Source organism: Numenius arquata, chromosome 1 (assembly GCF_964106895.1).
Source record: "Numenius arquata chromosome 1, bNumArq3.hap1.1, whole genome shotgun sequence".
NCBI classification, from domain to species: Eukaryota; Metazoa; Chordata; class Aves; order Charadriiformes; family Scolopacidae; genus Numenius; species Numenius arquata.
The window spans coordinates 107,658,045-107,680,231 of record NC_133576.1 but is presented as its reverse complement, the minus strand read 5'-3'; the positions used below and the strand labels follow the sequence as shown (position 1 = coordinate 107,680,231).

The following is a 22,187-nucleotide window of genomic DNA, read 5'->3' as shown; positions in this document are numbered from 1 at the left end:
TGCCCCACAGATTTTGGCCAAACGTACCACCAACGTAACACTACCGAACAATTTATGCAAACACTCCTTACTTTTAACATCTTCCAGATTGGAAACCTGCTGTACTTGCATTCCCAGTGTCAAAAGCCATCTAGCATGCCTGAAGTCTAACAAATCTTAGAAAACATACGAGAACTTAGTCAAAACCCGCTACTGCAAAACACAGAGATAAAATGCCGCAGTCCTCAGCCCAGACTTCAGCTTGATTGGCACATCAAGCTGACATTGGGCATGGAAACCCCTTTCTCCAAGAAACCAACATTGCTATGGAACTCGAAGGAGACATCATCCTCATCTTACCAAATGTGTTGCAGTTCTGATTATTGCTAACTTGTGTGCACAGGAACATGGTTATCAATGCTAAGAATGCCAGCACTTATTTCAGAAAAATCAGTCGTTTTCAATGAGTTTGCTTGCAAAATAAGGTTTTTTTAAAAAAAAAAAAGTCATGACAAGCTTGCTTTCTACAGTTTCTACAACACAGTCTGCAATTCACTGTCCAGCCTTCCCTTGAGCAAATGCAAATCACGTTGGGTGTAAAAGTCTAAGATTCCCCTAAATAAAATCAGGCATAGGTGGCTGGAGAAAGGGTATTACTGCAAAGGCTGGTGGAGAGAGGTATCTGATTCCTCCTGGAGGTGTTCTCCATTTGCCAGTTGTTACACAGAGCTAACTGAGAATGGAATCCACAAGCTACACAGAAATATAATTAGAGGTGTCCAATCCTTCAGTCAGCTTATTGATCTATTTCAGTGATGCACGCAAAGGAGAAGAGTTTCATCAAATCCTTTTCCGTACCGCTTTTTATCTCTACTTTTGACCACAGGAAGATAGGTGGGCCCAGAGGATTCAATTAAAAGAGGCAACGATTTTTCCTGTTGTAGACATGAGAGGTAATCGAGGTAAATCTACTGCACGCGACTTAAGAGCTTGTGAATCAATGGCGAGCCCATTTAGCTTGGCAGGAAGCATGAGCCTTGCGCTGGAGGAGAGGCTGCAGACAGATTACATCTCGCAAGAGGGCTGAAGGCTCATCTGTACACCTCGACAGGCACAGAGAGGAAAAATTAACAGGGCAGCTTGTGACGTGGTCCTCATTTCCTAGGTACCGCGTTAACACACCCTGACATCAATTCAGGTCACTGGTCAGAAATCTGCAGGCTCCCTCAGCCACCCTTAATTGGCTCCCTGCAGGGATCACGCCCCGTAGGTAATGAACGGGACGAGTGCTAAACTCTGCTATTTAAAGTCAGCTTTGCTACACGGGGTCCAAGCCGGGCTTGGCCAAAAGCCTACCTTAGGAAGAGCACCGTGTTGGAAGCTCTGAGCTCTGCTAACGAGCAGATGGGGCGATCCTCGAGCAGGACCTCTGCTAGCACATGATATACCCTTGGCAACTCGCGCAGAGCAGCTCCTCGTCCAGCTATGCTGAGCAATTTAAAGCCCGCGTACGTGCTTGCAGGCAGCACTAGACAGAGGGGACAGTAAGAGTCTGTCTCTCTGTAGGCTCTAAGACAGGCTTTTTAGGTATTTCAGGGCATTCATTGGCCTTTGTGATGGGGTTTTATTTATGCCGAATCAGCATGAGTCTTAGCTATAGGGATAACAGGCTGATGATTACCCTGCTGCAGATATTTACTTGGTTGAAATGCCAGTCTTCTGGGCATGCAGCCGAATTGGTATCCATCACAAATGAGGCATGGCCAGAAGCCGTGCCTAGTTTAACACTGATCTTACCCACCATCGTTCATTCCAACAAATCTGACATCTTGATTTGTGTTTTATTTAAGGTTTCTTAACATTTTAGCAAAACTATGCATCATGTGATACTGAGTTTCCCAGTTGAGTTTTAAGAGAACGGGGACTTGCAACATCCATCAATGGAACATCGTGGTGGATTCCTTGGACAGTTTTCCATTTCTAAACTTTTGCATGGAGGGACGGTATTACCCTGAAAAAAAGGAATTTAACTTCCACAGAAAGAAGCTTAGGTGATCTAATGCCAAAGGATAAAATAATACACAACAGCTAGACACATCATATCAAACACAGCTAATTTCAGCAGCTGCATTGTACTGCAACAGTCACACAATGTAAACACTACTTTATAATGTCAGGATTTCATACCGTATCAGAAACTTTATGAAAAATGGCACATTTGAATGAAAGTATTGCCTCTATCTGGAGACTACTGCCCTGTGGCTAGAGCGATGACTTGCACTCCAAATGTAAATGTTTGCGATTTATACAATATCCTATTTCCTCTCTTATGTGCTAAAAGCAGCTGCAAAACACATTATCAAGAACTCATTACTACCGAGTTCCCGGAAAAAGTAATGTAATGAATCCCCAAAGATATAGCCTCTATTACATATAATGGATGCACTTAAGTCATTCCTGAAAAAGACCAGCAAGCTCAAATAACAGCCTCAGAGTGCTAGGTAACATTTCTCCCTGCAAAACTTACCAATCTGACCTCAGAGGAAGAAGGTTTTACGATTTTGGAGAGAAAAGAAAGTGCTCTTTTCTACATCTATACAGCTAAAATCAGAAAGAGGTTGGTCACGGATGAGAAGACCTATTGCAGAGGTCTATTTTGACACACAAACACCAACGCCACGGTGGAAGTCCAATGCCGCAATATATTAAGCTGCTTATCTCTCTCACGCCCACTATATCCAATATATAAGCAATAAATCACCTGAAGCAGGTCAGCTGCTCATAGTTGCTGACCTTGCAGTAGACAGATTCAAAATTATTATCAGCACCTTCAACTGATCCATACTGATCCTGTTTAATGGAAACAGTGAACTCTTGAAGATAACATTATATTACACTGATGGCAGTAAGATATCAAACATGCTTTTCCTCTGCCTTCTGACATAAACTAGAATGCTATAATTCTACATAAAGTGCAAGAAAAAAAAAAAAAAGGAAATTTCAGATAACACAGATAGTCTTGGTTGCGAGTACAAGTCAGCACTTCAGAAATTCAGGCCAAAGGACAGCGCGTATTAGTTTATTGCATATTTGCACAGTGTAAGCCAAGCTACAAGCTCATAACAAATGCAGGGAAAGAAGAAAAGTTGGTTGTTGTTTTGTCAAAGAAAATGGTCAATAGCAGAAAAGTAGCACAAAGGAAATACCTTAAGATCTCGCCTTTCCAGATGTAAAAGCTCAGAGCCTCGGATGTCATGGCTGATGAAGATTTCTTTGTACTCTCCCAAACTGAGCAGATCCAGCCAAGCAGCAACTTCATCTGTGCCCCATTTTTGAACTACCAAAGTTAAGAGCAAAACCCCCTTAATTTCTACATGCTCAAATGCATCACAAGCAAAGGTTAGGCCAAAGAGAGTGGAAAACAGAGTAGAATTGCCGTGCTAGCAAAGGGAAAGGTTAGAGGTGTCATTTCCACAAAAACTGACAATTTCCTTTTCACATGCAGGTTACAGGTTAGCAGTTAACATGAGAAAGTATCTAAATGAAGTTGGGGTTCTTTGCTTTGCAGCCATGCTTTCAGCTTTACTCCAGTTTCTCCAGTAAAGCCTTTAAAACCCAACAAATTCACATTAAACCACCTTAGGATCAGTGACGCGAAGTCTAATGTTGTTCTGCTTTATACCGTTAATTTATTAGTAGTCATCCAGGGAGAGGAGAAGCCTTCAAAAACTAATTAACATGTAAAATTAAAATATCAACCATACCTCAAATATAGCAATGGCAGCAAGCAAGTCCAGTTTTAATTAACAGTTTCTAGTATTCTTAATTAATGCAACAAGTATTCTTTAAGCTACTGCGTTACACAGGCCATTAATAAGCTCTCTTTAAAACATTGTTCTCTAAGGTTAGTTGCCCACATTAGTCCTAATAAGACCACACTTATTGAAAAAAAAATATAGTTATGCTACTTATTGCTATAATTTTGCAACTTCATTCAATGCTGATCAGTTTTACAATGAAGTGAAATCTGAAGTCTAATCTGAAATCTAAAGTCTGATCAACAACTGCAAGATTTTGCAGATTTTGACCAACTGTCCATTAAAAAGACAAAGATGTAGAAACAATTTTAGGACCATCTGATCACTGATTAACTCCTGGACATAATCTTAAGGAAGTAAGTTCACAGACAAGAATGGGAAGAGAGGAGAGTGGAGTTTGTTCAACTTGTTCTAATTTAAAAAAACAAATCAGTATTGGCTATCATAGCTTTTTGTTTGATTTGTCTCACTCGCTGAACTTAAAATCCATCTGAAATTTAAGAATAACTGGTTAATTAAACCAGTATGATAAAAGCTACTGCGCACCTTCTGAAACTAACCTGAAAAACCTGAATGGGAGCTTCAGAGGGAAACAACGTGTTTACCTATGGCTTGTGTTGCTATGAATTAATCAAATGTAACCACCAGCAAAGACACAGGTCCTGTCGCGTAATAAAACTACCTAAATATTTTCGCAGTAGTTCTTTGGTTCATTTGGAAGTCTTGGGGTCCTACTGAATGCTTTCTAAATGCACTGGAAGAAATCTTTATCCTAATGGAGATGCCAGTTAGCTCAGTTGCTATTCACTTTGACTTTACTCTTAGGTAGAGTGCATCATTTCAACTCTTACTTAAAAAAACCCTCATAAAATCACATTTTCCCCAAATGCCACTATTTTTCTTGTAATTGCAAAACACATACCAGGCTGAGGGCTGGTCTTATGCTTCTGAACTTTTTCTTTTTTAAACTTTGGCACGATGCGGAACACTGTACTTCTGTTGTTTCTTTTAGCATAATCCAGTGGGGGATCCTGCATGAAAAAGGAGGTATAGTTACCTTTAATTAACAGAAAACAACAGTGAAATTACATGCTTGAGATGGTAATTCATAGTTAATCTCAAAAATCAATACCAAATTTTGCTTTTGTAAAGAATAATGCTGGGATTTAACTCTATACTTATTTCATTTATTAAATAACTGTTCAAAACCTTTACATTCACAAAAGGAAACAAACCACAAGAAAGCACTAAGCTTAGAAGCTTGTTCACAGCGGACAGAAGGGATCTGGTATCACTACTGAAACTGCCTCTCCAGATCATGATTCTAACTTACTCTTCCTTATCAAAAGAAAATTAAGTTCAATTAGAAACAGGAAGTATTAATCAAACTTACCTCATCATCATTTGGTTGAAAAACGTAATAAAGCCAAGGTATCTCAGCAAGTTTTCTCAACTCCATTTCCACGCTGTGCAAAGCATCAGACAACAGCTCTTCGTGGGGAGCTTCTAACTGCTGTTTATAAACAGGTTAGAAAAATCGTATTTTTAGTTTTGTTAATATATAACATTTAAATCTAGATCTGTTGTTACCAGACACAGTTGACTACTTCACTGTAGATTTAGGATTAGGGGAGATTTAGATTAGATTTTAGGAAGAAATTCTTTACTGTGAGGGTGGTGAAGCACTGGAACAGGTTGCCCAGAGAAGCTGTGGATGCCCCAGCCCGGGAAGTGTTCAAGACCAGGCTGGATGGGGCTTTGGGCAACCTTCTTTAGTGGAGGTGTCCCTGCCCATGGCAGGGGGGTTGGAACTCAATGATCTTTAAGGTCCCTTCCTACTCTAACCATTCCATGATTCATGGTGAGTGTAAACGAACAGTGAAAACAAATAATCTTACCAAATTAAATTTTCTTTCAGAGATACATCAGCCCACCCTGACACTACATTTAGTATGGTCCCAACCGCAAAGGGATGACTGAGACTTTTGGTGCAGACCAGCTGAACCTAGCTGTCCATCACGGTCATCATTCACCACACTTCCAAGTCTTCACAGAGCAAAAGTTATCTGATAACACCAATACTAGACTGCACTAGAAACGGAAACTACCAGCACAAGGAGATTAAACCTGACCAGACAAAGAACCTGGAAAATCTTTGTATGAAAAGCAGTGTGAAAAAATTGAATATACTGTAGTAAGCCTGAGTTATTATTTGCAAATGTCTTCATATGATAGATCACTCTCTCTTGGTCAAGTAAGAGGAAATGGATATTATCAAAGATGCTCCATTCCCGAAGGTCTTCCAGTGGTGACAGAATCCCTGCACTATCCCTTGTAAATAAGTGAGACACAGAGCCACAGTCACTGCTGCTGGCTGAGGGTGGGAAGAATGGGGACCAGGCAAGGAAGAGGGACATGATTGCAGCCCCAGAAAGGAGACAAAAAGACAAACGTATCAGCGAAGCCCAAAGAGGAAAATAAAGTAGTAGCAATGTAAAAACCTTGGGACTTGCTGACCTATGGGCATTTCATAGAATCATAGAATGGTTAGAGTTGGAAGGGACCTTAAAGATCATCTAGTTCCAACCCCCCTGCCATGGGCAGGGACACCTCCCACTTGACCAGGTTGCTCAAAGCCCCATCCAGCCTGGCCTTAAACACTTCCAGGGATGGGGCATCCACAACTTCCCTGGGCAACCTGTTCCAGTGCTTCACCACCCTCACAGTAAAGAATTTCCTCCTAATATCTAATCTAAATCTCCTCTCTTCCAATTTAAAACCATTACCCCTTGTCCTGTCACTACATCTCCTGACAGAGTCCCTCTCCGGGTCTCCTGTAGGCTCCCTTCAGATATTGGAAGGCTGCTATGAGGTCTCCCCGGAGCCTCCTCTTCTCCAGGCTGAACAACGGCAGCTCTCTCAGCCTGTCTTCATAGGGGAGGTTCTCCATCCCTCTGATCCTCTTCATGGCCCTCCGCTGGACCCGCTCCAACAGGTCCATGTCCTTCCTGTGTTGAGGACTCCAAAGCTGGACACAGTATTCCAACAATTTGGCTTGATCAACACTTTGAGAACCCCACGGAGGCACCAGTTTTCCTTAAAACCCTGGTCTGAAAACTATTCTGTGGCTGCTGTGTGAGTCCAAGCTGTGAGGAAGAGGCAAGGCAGGCAGCTGATCCCTGGCAAAGCTGTTTTGTGCTTATCTGGGGTTGCTGAAACATCATTTTGAGGTAAAGAGTTCCTGGAACAAGTTGCTTAGAATACCTAATAAAGCAATCTGAACATCTACTCCTCTCTTTGAAGTAAAAGCAGTCCCAAAGCACTGCAGAATATCCTTTTGGAAGGATCTAATTAAGTTATCACAGAATCATAGAATGATATGGGGTTGGAAGGGACCTCTGGAGATCATCTAGTCCAACCCCCCTGCCAGAGCAGGTCCACCTAGAGCAGATTGCACAGGAACCTGTCCAGGTGGGTTTTGAATGTCTCCAGAGACGGAAACTCCACCACCTCTCTGGGCAGCCTCTTCCAGGGCTCTGTCACCCTCAAAGTAAAGAAGTCCCTCCTCATGTTTAGATGGAACTTCTTTAGATGGAACTGACTGCAGGGGGGGTCGGACTAGATGACCTTTGAAGGTCCCTTCTGGCCCAGATGATTCTATGATTCTATGATTCTTCTGTTCAAGCTTGTACCCGTTACCTCTTGTCCTGTCAAGTTATACCCTAGTGAACGCATTTTTAAAATGGAGTTGTAAGAGAATCTTTGTTCTCCAGTGCTGGAAAAAAAATTTGACATTGTTGGGGTTTGGTGATAAATTACAAGACCCTACCTAACAAAAAACTTCTTTCCTGTGCTTCAATAGTTTGAACATGTTATTACCTTTCAAAGGAGAGACCATCTTTAGTAAGATATTGCTGTTCAGCATAGTAATACTGGAAATATAAGCTCCCTCTTGCTATCGTATTATTTTCTCTTCTAAAGCTCAAAGAATTCAGTGCCCATAAGCAGACTCTGATCTTTCTTTTGCCTTTCCTTTTTTTTTTTTCAATTTGAACAGTTAAGTTATTTTGGAGCACAGGTGGAAGACCCACTTGTATTTGAAGAAGCTACAACTCTTCTTGTGTTTTGTTTAAAAGAAATGAAGTAATCTATTTTATATAAATGAATGAAGCAAAGAGTTCTGGCTTTCTCAACAAGCACTTATCCAATTCCTTGATTCTCAAAGGAAAACATGCTTGGGGACAAAAAAACCCTCTCATCTGATGGTGAGAAAGTGTATGCATTGGCAATATTGCTCCTGAAATAAACCCAAACCAATACTGCAATTCTGGTAAAGGAAGAGTCAGGAATTTAGGGTAAATTCTCCTCCTACATCATCTTGAAAAGCTTCTTCTCTTCAAGATGGAAATTAACACTATGAGTGAAACAATGAAAATAAAGTATTTTTTTTCAATTCCTTCCCAAATGAAACTTTTAATCTGTAAATATTTTATTTCAGTGAGCTCAGATCATTTCATTCAGTTGAAACAAAACGTTCTATCATACTTCTCCCGTAATACATTGGAAATTTTTACTCTGTTCCAGACTGGAAATGCTTTTTGAAAATCAAAAATGGAAATAGTGCCTTTGGAAAATATCTAGACGAAACACAGTAATTTTTTTTCCAAACCGTATTCCAGCCATAACTATCTGCTAGATTCCACAAATCAACTTAATTGTCCCATCTTATTATTTCATTAAAAATGGTATTTATAGCTAATTCACCATTTGAAGTCATCTAGCTAATACTGTTCTATGAACTTTGTTAATCATATCTTACAGGAGGTGGCAGGAATCACAGTCTCTTTATATATGTATTTACATTTCTTTTGTCTCCTTCAGGAGCCCTAACAGAAAGTCTCAATAGCCAGTAAATGGCAAACCAAAAAAAACCTTACTGAGTAGTATATGCAAAAAAAAGCCCATCCATTTACTTCTATCAGGAGCTTTGATCACAGAAAAGAGGGTTGAGGGAGAATTGAAGAGGAAAAAATAAAAAAGAGGAAGATATTAAGGAAAGAATGGGTGTCTATGTCAGAGGAGAAAGGTAATTTGGAGAACAGTTTATCATGGCAGCAGCTGAGGCATCAAGCAACACCTTACATTTCATCTGCCTCTATTTTAATAGTGAGGGACCAACATACATGTAGCTTCAGCATTTATAAAATACATGGCAATAAGGTTAATCAGGGTGCTTTGGTACTGTGACTGTGAAATACTGTTCTAAACAAGTATGGTGTCAAATTAGTGTAATGGACATCTCTGGAAGATTATCTTGGTATCTTCCAAATGGCCTTTCTATTAAAAAATGGGTTTGATGTAGACTCATGAAGACATTTGCACAGACCATAATGAGAAGCAGATGTATATAATGTAAAAATCAGAAATGGACAAATGAATCAAATTAAGGTTTGGAGCCTGAACAAGGGACTAGTTTGACAACACAATGACATCACAACTGGCTATCAAAAAGGTTATGTCTCAATAGGAAGGTTTCCATAATAACATTATTTCCAGACTGTATTGATAAATTACACTAGTCCTACTACGGCGTCACCAACTTAAATCTTTTCTTCTAATTCCTCTTCCTAAACTATTTTAAAATTTAAACAAATTCTCTATTTTGATTCCCCATTCAATCTGAAATAGGGAGGATTACTAATAGCAATTTGAAAAAAACTCCAGCAAATTATTTTTCCCTTTTCTTGGGCAAAAGCATCTAATAAATAACTTTCTCTTCTAAAAACTCATAAAATAGATCATATGAGCCTAATCTTTGACTAAATGGTTTCATCTTAAATGGTTATTAGCCTTTAGACCATATTAACTTTTGGTTACTGTAGAATAGACTCGCACCATTTATCCTTTGTGTAAAAAGGCATCTGAATCTACACCACTGAGTTTCATGCCCTAACTCAGTTAAATGAAAACATTCCTATTGATATCCATTTTTAATTATAACACTTAAATAAGCAGTAAGTTAGTAATAAATCTGAATCCAAAGAAAGCGTAACTCTTCCTACTGCACAGAAAACCTGACATATTCCTTCTCTTCACAATGTCACGTACAGAGATTTTCTAATTATACATCCAGGTGCAACAATTATTGAGCGGTCTTCATCATTTTAGGCACAGAAACACTAGCCAAAGAAGAAAACGACACAAAGTCTTGGAATACCATCAAAGGTCTACTGAACACTTAGCAGTTAAAGGTTATAAAATAATTCCTGTACTAGAACAAGGATGAGATTTACTTGCCCAAATTAGATCTGTAGAAGTTGAATGTATGAGTCTGAACAGCCCTCTTTAAAGAGGTTCTCTTTACTGAAGAGAACATCTCAGGTTCTCTTTAAACTCTCAAGATGGTCACATAACAGAACTCCAGAAGTTCTCTTAAATGCTAAACCTCCAGAAGATGATTTATCTTTCTCTAAAATAGGCCTCCAAGACAGTCGAGTGTGAATCAGCCTCAACAGGGATACTTATTTCTCTCCACTGACTATTAAAAAGAAAAGCCTGGCCAATGACCTTTTAGACATCTGAACTGAGGTAAGATGGATGCCAAACTAGGACAAGAATTCATAACTTATTCCAATCCAAACCACAAATGCAGTGTAATTAATATCCTCCAATCAGCCTCACAGAGCTTCTTGTCGCATGTCATAAATCTTGCACCAATTAAAAAAATCAGCAAAGAACAAATCATAGATGATCTGAATGACAGAATAAAACCATGTATTTTGTGACCTTACCAAAGGAACTCTTCCTACTAGCAGAGATTCAGTTTCATTGTGTAGGGCCTTCACATTGACAGCTATCTCCATGGCAGTGTTTCTGGTAAGGCTCTGGGGAATAAGAAGCATAGAAGTTATTTGAAGTGATGCGAGTCAAACTGAGAATAAGTACTTTGGACTTACAGCACAGATCTTAAGCGTCTTTTAGGAGAAATACATCAATTTAGCTCTACACTGACAACTTCTTCAGCACTGAGAACAGAAAACAAAAACGTAGTATCTATTTACTGTCTTTTCCACAACTTCATTTAATATGACTTTATACAATCCTGAAGATCATCACCTGTGAGGTGAATCCACAATTTTTATGGATGACAAAGGCCAGCAGAAAAGTTGTGGGGCTCATTTAACAACTGTTGATCTAAATTGTTCACCTTACCTTTAGCAGAAGTAAGCTGCTAGCCATGTTTTAAGAAGCAAAGGTTAGCTAATATATTTGCCATATGTAAGTTTAGGTTAGATACAGATAGCCTCTACCTAATTGATCTTTTTTGGGTCCAGTCCCTGGAAACACCCAGATTGTCTATTGTGACGAGAGAAACCAGGTAACTCATTTCCCCTCACCCCCTTTGCATTCTTTGCATATCACCTGGATAACAATTAAGCATGAAAATTTCTACAAATGCATCGACAAGAATTGACCTGCATGAAGGAAGAGCATTTGTTCAGCCTTCGTCATGCCTCCACCCTGTGTCTGGGGAGTTGTCTGCACACAGATGTGAGCTTACTTTGCCTACTGTTTTTGCTGTTTGCTGACTCAAGTTTGGTTTATTCATGCTCAGAGCTACGTTAGTACACCATCTCACTTAATTTCATAAACACTGCTCCATCACTTCAGGATGAGCACCCCGGCTATGGACCTTCATCACAGGTTGTGAAAATTCTTTACTGCTTCCAAAAGGCAACAGACATACTCTTAGCGTGCCCCTAATCCAAAACCCTTACCTCCCTTTCAACTGCTCACTCCCCCCTGCAACAACACCCAGAAGGTCCACATTTTAAGTGTCATTAATGTCCCTTTCTAATGTCCAGCATTCACAAAAGAGAGTATCAGCTGAGGAGGACACTGACGAAAGCAGAAACTGCATCTTCTGCCTTCTCAGATATCATATTGATCTAACACCAGGAGGGGACTCTCCTCTTTAATGCTCCTTTGTAAAAAGGCAGTTCTCCTAACTCCCATTCCTGGTATTATTAATAAATTTCAGAATCATTGAGCATGATCTCTACCAAATTCATCAGCTATGGCGTGTTCCCCTATGCATGTGAAGGGCTGAGACTCCCTGCTGCTATATATAGAGCAGCACTTTCAGAATCGAAAGTGACTCTCCATTTCCAATCACCTTAGAAAAAGTGGCAAAAAAGGGGAGAAGATACAGCATCCATTCATCTGTTAAGCAATTTCATTTAAATTTGAGCATGTGTATTTATATTTAGAAGTCTTGTTTATCAAAAACTTTAAGAATTATCATCCAACTTAAACAGGGAGTACAATACAGCTCCCGTGTCACAAACTTATGTGCACAGATATTATACCTTATTTACTTATACATAAATCTCTGATATTCCTTTACCTCAGGAAACCTTGGGTTGGCTTTATTTAACGCATGTGAACACGCATTAACAGCATGAGCAAGCTCCTGCTCCAAGAGGCCATGTATTTTTGCTGCTTCACAGATCCTACAAAAATATGAAACAAGAGAAAAATATTTCTTACTTTCTTTAAAGAATAATTCTTAAGAGTACACAACTTCAGCAGATGAGAAAATATACAAAGGTATGTTTCACAAAACACTTTTAAAAAACATATAGTCCTTTATAACAAAAGTTGAATACAAGTTTCTCTTCAAACAATACAGCACCTCATATAAATGATATCCATAACACCGATTTATTCTGCTGTGAAATACTGAGACATATTTATTTGTCTTAAAACACAAATGCTATGCAAAAATTCTACCAAAAAAATGTTGGGGCTCTTAATTCAAATAAACTATAAGGGAAAACCCTAGCACGCTAATAAAACTAACTTAAATTTATCTTGGAAACGATTCTATCTATTTCACAAGGCATATCCTTCAGATATGACACTAAAATTGGCTGCAATCATTTGAGCTTATGGGAGGTCCAGCTGTAATTACAACCTCAGGACCATCTCTAGAACAGCAAAGTTTTTAAGCTGTCTTGGCTAAACTTCAGTTTGGGTAATTTATAACCCAAATTATTCTTCTATGTCTACTTAAGTCACCAGTACACTGTAAAAAGAATGTGTAGTTCTTCAATTCCTTTCTTATATTATCAGTGCAATTCAACAGAGACTCCAAGAATTTATTTTGATGCTTAAGATAATTTATTATCATGATGAACTGAATAGCAGCTTTATAAAATGTTCTGACTTGAAAAAAAAAAAAAAACGCTTATGCTAAAAAAAATGTAGGGTTGGGTTTTTTTTCTGTGAAAATTGAAGTGTCTTCTTTATTAAAACACTTGCATCTCAGGAAGAAAGTAGTTCTTGAAAATAAGCAAGGCTGTGGGATCAGTTTTATACCATCAGCTCGCTATCATCTCAACCCTCACACATTTCTGAAGTGTCCAGGGGCACAGAGATGAGGATTTTGAGCATTAGGAATGAAATAGAAAGCTGCGGTAACAATGAATGAGTGGATTAATGCAAAAAAATACGAAGATTTTATCTGGCACTTTGGGCTCCTTGAATGTTGATGTGTTAACTGTTTACTTGTAAAATATTTTAAGAAAACTTTCAAGTTTATTGAAACATGCTCCTCTTTTTGTAATTGTGAATAACAAGGCTTTAAGAAGAAATAAGATCAGGAGAAGTTGAGGTCAGGTGGATACGCGTACACTGTTGACTTCTAAAGTTGACTCCTAAGAGTGTTTTTTTCAATAAATATATATTTTCTTTTGCATAAAATGAGAAGTTTCAATCAAAAGCCTCTCTTCAAAGAAGCTTTCCAGTTTTCCATTTATACTGCTCCTTCGGAAAGTCGGTTTTCACAACAAAAAAGATAAATAAACACACAAAACTAAAATTACAGAAATACATAACAAAAGCATACATAAACAAGTTGAGCCTTAAAAAAATTATATTAAATTTAGTAAATAAAATAACTGATAAAGTGGGAACTAAACATTAAAATGTTTATGGAAAATATAAACTTCTAAGTCTATGTATGCATTTGCATGAATAATTCATCTTGGTGCCTAAGTTGCCAATCGAAACTTCTTAATTTTACTCTACCTGGTAATAAGTTCTTCTGCAGCTTGTGAGCACAGCTGGATCTGTGCAACTTCTTCTTCTGTAGCCAACTCAACAGCCTGCTGAGGGTACAAGGGCGATCGAATGACAGGTTTACAGGAATCATACTTCTGTTTGTCTTCCCAAGACTTCAGGGTGTTTTCAAAGGCCTAAGCAAAATAAATTACACATTCAGTTCACAGCCCTTGGAGTATTTTTTCTTATTAAAAAAATTAATTTTATATTTTACACACATTTTAATTTCTATAAGTTTGTAGTTAATATTAATTTAACAAAAAAAATATTTTAAATTTAATTTTAATTTTATATAAAAGAAGGAAGGGAGGAAGGGAGGGAGGATATATAAAATTTTGGCCATTCTTTGACCATGAATAAGAATACAGGAATAGCACTAATAAAACTGATAAAAGCTAACAAAGCTTTGTCACTTACAAAAGAACAATTCTCTATCTGGCTTATTATAGAAATTATATAACTGTAAGTAATTATATAAGTTATATAAATAGTTATAAAACATTTTTATAAGCACTGTTTTGTTCATGTTATAACTGAATCAAATTATTACAGAGACCGATGTTAATAATGGTATTTCATAACACTTTCTGCTACATACTCTGTCTCGTGTTAACATCTGTGCTCTGTTTTTATGTATGATCTTAATAACTCCTGGGGGCTGGATCCATGCCTCTCCATCGACTTGCACTGGAACCCCTTCATCACCAAGTATGGTGATCTTTACTGACCGACACTGGAAAAGAACAAACACATTATTTTACAGAGCAATAAATACTAATGAAACTGACGGGCCACCTGAAATATGTTGATTACGAGGAGCTGTGGCTTCCCTCCAGGACTGTCTCAAGGATGAAGCACTTTTATACCTCATTCATCATTGAAGACAATTCATTACCCGTTAAAATTAAAACAATGTCAGCGCTTTATTAATGTGTAGGATGGTGGCCATCAAGAGTACCGCTACTTGCCAGCATCCCAAACTGCTGCCAACCGTGTTGCGTGCCTTCAAGTAAGACACAAACCTGAGCTATCCTGTGGTGCTGCAGTTTGATGACTCTTGAAACTGCCATCTGCATGCTGCCAAACACCGCAACAACTTCTAAGATTTTATCATCGAACGATGGAGCCCCAAATATCTGAAAGGAAAAGGAAATATTCCATTTCTGATGGTAAATCTAGTGCTCAGATTGCATGCTCAACGAAACACAGATTCATTTACAGATTCATTTTCAACTTTTAAATGCTCTAACGTACTTACTGTAGAATAACTACACTGTCTCTCAAAAGTCACAGGAGTGAGATAGCGTAGACAGCAGGCAAATATTGTTTTAAAACAGCAATGCTAATAGCATTTCAAATATCTGAATGACGAGGCATATATAGGAAGGAGGGCATGTTCCAGTGTACAGACTAAGAAATATTTTTCAAGGCAAGATGAAAGGCCAATTCAAATCTCTGCTTGGTTAATGTACTTAATATCTAATAGGTTCTTGAAGTTAAGAGGAGTAATGGTGTCTTTTTTCTCAGAAGTGCATGTCTTCTTTTATTCTGAATTCTCTGGAAACCAACACCTGAGTTCACGCTTGGCTTTGTTAAACACAGCTTTCATACTGAAGAGGATCTTGTTTGCGCAGTATACAATTATCCACTCTAAATACGAAAGCCACTTCTCTATGGAACAAACGTCCTGATATCCAACCAAGACACTGAATTTCCACGAGCTTACACAAAGCGCAGGAAGTCTCCTGTGTGTCATTGCCCCCTGGTGTCCTGCAGGGGAATTCAGCCACGCCACAGGACAAGTCTTAGGCTGGAGTTCAACTGGGTCTGGGAGGAGATACCATACTAAGGTCACTTGGAGCTTGACCATTTCATCCTGATATGCAATAGGGAGCAACAAGGGAGAAAAATCAGCAGAAGAAATCACTGCAGTAAGAGTTTAACAGGTAGAGAGATGACCTCTCTGAGTGGTACTCGGACTACCTCAGTTGGCACCTTGGGCAGAGTAAGCTGCACCAGAGACACCTGAGACCAGACTGGAGAAAATCCCTGAAAGGAGCTCAGAAGCCACAACTAGCTGGGTCCTGTACCCTGATAGAGGATTTCCTGAAGGTGAAGAATAAGAGGGTGCAAATCCAGGACTGTGTAATCCAGGTAGTGTCTGCAGCAATGGCTCAGGGAGAGAGCAGATGGGCAACAGAGTGAGGGACTTTGGTCCCTGGTGCCCACCAGGCCAGTGGGAGCCTTCACTCCAGTGCACTGAGTGGTGGCTTTGGCCAGGAGGCTGAGGAGGGCTTCTCAGGGAAAGGGTTGCACAGCGCAGTTGCCACAGTTTAGTGCCACATACAGGTGGCACTTCCTTTCGGAGCATCCCAGGATTGCACAGATAGATCTTGAGCAGATAAGTGTCAAAGAATGAAAGTGCAATTTTACTGGGTCTAGAGTGTTTTGAAGCGAAAGGTTTCTCCATCTGCGTTTTTTCAATTTCCATGGAAATGTTTCTGTTTTCGCATGGGGATGTGAACATCTTGAAAAGAGCGAAGACAGTGATTCTGTTATTCCAAGGTAAAAAGCATGGACGGTCCTTGATCCAGCTTTAACAAGTATAAGGGACACCTACAGGGCTATTTCTGCAGGAGTTAAGAAAAAGTAGTTGTAAAATTTCATTTATTTTGCGCTTCCATTTTAGCAAAAGGATGGGCAAACCACAACCCAGTCTGCTGTGTCTCTCCACCAGTTAAAATGTATCTGTACTGAAACCAACCATACTTTTTTTTTTTTTTCTTTTTTTTTAAATAAAGGCAAACGAATCCCTGTGGATCAACATTCAAGAAACAATTCGCTCCTTTCCTGTTGCAGGTCGTGGTTCCAGCCTGTCTTCTGGACATCAAAAAAGCATGCCTAAACAAGCCCAGCTCAAGTCGGTCAGCGTGTGGCCACCCTGCTTGGCTCACCAATGTTTCAGGAATATCTACAACATCTTGCTTTTGTCCAGATAACCAGAAACAGCAGCACTTCAGACCCCCACCACCACCTCAGATGACTGCTCAAGAGCGCACTAAGGCAGTGAATTATGCTCCTAACTCGGTCCACAACAACTATGTCACTTTGCTGGTACATCTGATCACCAGATGACCAAGAATATCAGTAAAACTGCTCCAAGACACATACATTCACTGTATACCAGTATGACAGCTAGGACAGATCTTCTCTCTCAGTGAGGCAGTCCAGCGAGAAAAATAAACTCCTGAACAGGAGCTGAGCAGATGTCAGAGATGCTTTCAAGTAATGAATATGAACAAGGAGTAGATATCCATAGCCAAATATAAACATAACTGCCATCCTCTAATGTATACCAAATATAACAAAAGGACATTGAAACATGTTTAAATATTTTTGTGACTTTTATATAAGTGTGTGTGTGTCTGTGTATATATATCTATATCTATATATAAAGCAAAGGATAATAACTCACAAGAAACCAAAAGCATTAAGCATTCTGGCAAAAAAATTCCTGGATTGTCTACATTAAAATCACAGGCTAATTTGAAACTGCAGTTTCAGGTGATTCAGACCTCACATGCACTAAATCAGGACAGGGATAATCTGCTAGTAATTACAATTTTCTCACTGTGCGTGAAGTGGATGGCAGCAGGCAGACTGCTTCAAGTTGTATGACATTTAGATATCCGTGTAGTGTCACATTTCTTAGATGTGAGGAAGAAGGGCAAAAAAGATATCTTAAAATATTTTAGGAGAATTTTAGAAGATCATTGAAGATAATATTTAAAAAACAAGATTACTACCCCCACTAAACTATCAGTCACTAAATGCATCAGTCCTCATTTTCTGAATCACCATCCCTTAGAGTCCAAAACTGTTTGAAAAACAGGAGGAAAATTCAGGTATAAACTGTGAGCGATTATCCTTATCTACCTTGCTTATTGTTAGAATAACATTTACAGTTTTACAATATAGAGACAACCTGTGTCTCTGTTTATAAAATTAGTTTCTAACAACACTCATAGAGCCATTTAAAAAAATATCATTAAGCCTTATTACAAACATTTTTGTTCATAATAATGGACATGACAGAAGGCAATAGTGAAAAATCATGGGATATATTTCCAATTAAAACATCAACAAGATGATACAGTTAAAACTGAAACAGCCTCTCTGAATAAGAGTTGCTATCCAAACTATATGCTATCAATATTAAAATTAAGTGAGAAGAGCAGTTCATGCTATTTATTGCTGGTTTTGCCCAGTAGATTACTTGTCTTTAATGTTACTCACATCATCTTCTTTGGTTCCACCCCAGAAATTAGTCCCACCAGCATAGCTGGGAATGTTCAGCACAGCTATGCCCTGCAGACTTGGAAGGGGGATGTACTGTCCGTCACACTGTAATGGATAAAAGCTCATTCAGTATATAAATAATGTGATAAAAGTAATCAGCCATTTTTAATACATGAAGATTCAACAGAGCTGGCAGGGGAGGATGGAGTCACTAGTAGGTTGATACAAGCCTATTCCACCCATGCTATGAAGCATCTCTAATACAAACCTCCCCAATAATTTTTGCAGAGCTGAAAAAACACTAGTATCGGGACAAGAGGCAACAGGCACAAACTTGAACATAAGAAGTTCCATCTAAACATGAGGAGGGACTTCTTTACTTTGTGACAGAGCACTGGAACAGGCTGCCCAGCGAGGTGGTAGAGTCTCTGTCTCTGGAGACATTCAAAACCCACCTGGACACATTCCTGTGCAACCTGCTCTAGGTGGACCTGCTCTGGCAGGGGGGTTGGACTAGATCACAGAATCACAGAATCACAGAATCTTAGTGGTTGGAAGGGACCTTTGAGATCATCGAGTCCAACCACATTAAAAAAAAAAAAAAAAAAAAAAAAAAAAAAAAAAAACCACAAACAAACAAAAAAACACAACACAAAACCAAACAAACAACAACACCCCCCCTCTAAAAAAAAAAAAAAAAAAAAAAAAAAAGCAAGCAGCATCCATCAACTAAACCCCACACACAACACCCCACCACAAACCAACAATCCCGGGCACTAGAGCACGCCCTGAAGAGCCACGTCTACACGTTTCTTAAATACCTCCAGGGATGGTGACTCCACCACCTCCCTGGGCAGGCTGTTCCAGTGCTTGACCACTCTCTCAGTAAAGTAATTCTTCCTAATATCTAATCTAAACCTCCCCTGCCGCAACTTCAGACCATTTCCTCTGGTCCTGTCGTTATTCCCTTGGGAGAAGAGGCCAACCCCCGCCTCTCTACAGTTTCCTTTCAGGTAGTTGTAGAGGGCAATGAGGTCTCCCCTCAGCCTCCTCTTCTCCAAACTAAACATGCCCAGTTCCCTCAGCCTCTCCTCATAGGACTTGTTCTCCAGACCCCTCACCAGCTTGGTGGCTCTCCTCTGGACACGCTCCAGCACTTCAATGTCTTTCCTGTAGTGAGGGGCCCAAAACTGAACACAGTACTCGAGGTGAGGCCTCACCAGTGCCGAGTACAGAGGCACGATGACTTCCCTGCTCCTGCTGGCCACGCTATTCCTGATACAGGCCAGGATGCCGTTGGCCTTCTTGGCCACCTGGGCACACTGCTGGCTCATGTTAAGCCGGCTGTCCACTAACACTCCCAGGTCCTTTTCTGCCAGGCAGCTTTCCAGCCACTCTTCCCCAAGCCTGTAGCGTTGCTTGGGGTTGTTGTGGCCGAAATGCAGAACCCGGCACTTGGCCTTATTAAACCTCATCCCATTGGCCTTGGCCCATTGGTCCAACCTGTCCAGGTCCCTCTGTAGAGCCTGCCGACCCTCCAGCAGATCAACACTCCCACCTAGTTTGGTGTCATCCGCAAACTTACTGAGGGTGCACTCAATCCCCTTATCTAGATCATCAATGAAGATATTGAACAAGACTGGCCCCAAAACTGAGCCCTGAGGGACACCACTGATGACCGGCCGCCAACCAGATTTTGCTCCATTAATCACAACTCGCTGAGCACGGCCATCCAGCCAGTTTTTTATCCAGCGGAGGGTACACTTGTCTATGCCATGATTCTCCAGTTTCTCCAGGAGAATGCCGTGAGGGACGGTGTCAAAGGCCTTACCAAAGTCCAGGTAGACAACGTCCACAGCCTTCCCCTCATCGAGAAAGCGGGTCACATGGTCATAGAAAGAGATCAAGTTGGTCAGGCAGGACCTCCCTCTCATAAACCCATGCTGGCTGGCCCTAATCCCTTGGCTGCCCTGCACATGCCTTGAGAGCTCACTCAGGATGATCCTCTCCATGATCTTTCCCGGTACCGGGATGATCTCCATGGATGATCTCCAGAGGTCCCTTCCAACCCCATATCATTCTGTAATTCTGTGATCTACAGCAGGGGTGTTCCATGACTCTTCAAAGAAACACTTTCACAGTTTCACATTTAGTTAAGTGTATTAAGCAGGGAAAAAAAAAATAAATCAAAAGAATCCAAGAATATTTCTGGCATAGCCACAAACATGTGGTTAAATGTAAGCATTGTTAGCAACTCTGTATTTGCCCTCCCTTAAAAATAATTCACTATCTCACAGAAGTGCAAAGGTGAATCTAGGAATGACTCCATAGTTGTTACCCTGGCTATGCCTCGGAGTTGTTGATTTTGCAGTCAAGAGGTCACTCCTATGACCAACCGGTCATTCAGTCCTTCTTTCTTACCTCTTTATCCTCCAAAACCCCACAAGCAACTCCAGTTCCTACTCAACGCAACCATGGGATGATGTAGGTCAATCTCACCCTACTTATGGCCACAAGTAAATTTACAGACATCAGTGACATCACTCTTGACTTAGAGCAATACAACTGCCTGCAGAGCTGAACCCCAAAATCTCAAACCATTCAACTGGCAGTCAAAAGTCCTGTCCTGCAGCAGGGCCACAAACGTGGATCTGAAGCAAGTTGAAAATGTAAGGTCGTAAATGCTGGATGCAGGCGTCACTTTGGGGATCACGAATTTGTGGGTGAGGTTACCTTTAAAGAAGATTGCTAGATTACCGCAAATTACCAGTCCCACAGAAGGATCTTAAAATTATACAAATGGAATAGAAAACCTCAGGAAATAACGACAAGATCTGTAGCTATTTTATCAGGAGGAGAAAGAGATGCAAAATTATTTCCAGAATGTGCTTAGTGCTCTCTTTTTATGATTTAATCTCAGCAACAATACAGAATTTAACATTTTGATCAAAATGTGACAGTATCCAAAATATGCCGTGATATTAATAGATGCTGCAAAGCCATTTGTATTATAGTAGAGGTCTGCCTCCAATTCCCGAAATTGCTATTTTCAATTTTCCAATGCCATGCACCTCATCACACATTTTAGCATAAGGCTAATATTATGCAAGGCAATACTAAATATGAAATTTCTACTTGCTGGTTTACTTCCAGAAATATTAAAAAATAATTATGGAAAGGTCAGATTTGAATGCCTTATTGAATCATATTTGAATCTTATTCAAAAGATCCTTAAATTAGAATTCTATCTGCAGCACACATAACGTCCTTTCCTGTCATTATATTTGCTAACTACTGCATAATTCCTTGATAATTACTCAGTCCTTCGATAACAGCAATCTGCTGCTATCAGACAAAATCCTCCTAAATCTCAGAGGAGTGAGAAAGAGTTCCAGGAACTTAAAATTATTCTTTCAGCTTAAAAAGTTATCTTCTTATAAATATCGTGAACTTCCATATGAAATACTTGGCATGAAGTAAAAGGAGAAATTACATATGTTCTCTCTCAAAATCCAGCCTAGATATTCTTTGGGTGAAAATAACTGTAACCATCTCATAGTCTCTTTCTGCATTTGGTAATCATTTATATCTCCTTTAAGTTCCCAGTATCATGAGTAAGACTTAGATTTCATGTTAGAACTTAAAAAAAAAACAAACAACAAAACAAAACAAAAAATAACCATGTTTAGATAATTTACACTGCATTTTTTGTGGCTTTGATAATATCTTGCTTCTTTTGTGCAACTGTCTCCAACGCCTATTAGAGAAAGTCTCTACAGGTGTAGTTGGGGCTTCTTGTGATGCACATTCAGAATCTCCCCTCTTCTGTAAAGAATTTTTGACTAAGATCATCTGTGTGCTCTCCCTTTATGGGTAATCAAGCTCTCAGTTTTAAATGAACCTGGAGGTTCTCTTTCATTCTGTTTAGTGTATGTTCACTTCGTGTAAGAGTTTTCACCTCTTACA

General features: G+C 39.6%; 1 protein-coding gene across 2 annotated transcripts in view; it reads right to left on the bottom strand.

The window, feature by feature from the left end:
* The window catches only part of DGKH (diacylglycerol kinase eta), a 169,944-nt gene that overhangs the window by 3,344 nt on the left and 144,413 nt on the right, over window positions 1-22,187 (bottom strand). The window contains exons 22-30 of one of the 2 annotated variants that reach the window (XM_074153646.1): window positions 18,219-18,326; window positions 14,945-15,058; window positions 14,521-14,655; window positions 13,890-14,056; window positions 12,205-12,310; window positions 10,589-10,681; window positions 5,191-5,310; window positions 4,720-4,828; window positions 3,186-3,316 (exon numbers count right to left, since the gene is read on the bottom strand). In XM_074153646.1, coding sequence (XP_074009747.1) covers window positions 3,186-3,316; window positions 4,720-4,828; window positions 5,191-5,310; window positions 10,589-10,681; window positions 12,205-12,310; window positions 13,890-14,056; window positions 14,521-14,655; window positions 14,945-15,058; window positions 18,219-18,326 — 1,083 coding nt within the window. The remainder of the gene's footprint in view (window positions 1-3,185; window positions 3,317-4,719; window positions 4,829-5,190; window positions 5,311-10,588; window positions 10,682-12,204; window positions 12,311-13,889; window positions 14,057-14,520; window positions 14,656-14,944; window positions 15,059-18,218; window positions 18,327-22,187) is intronic. The other variant, XM_074153654.1, reaches the window with a different exon arrangement.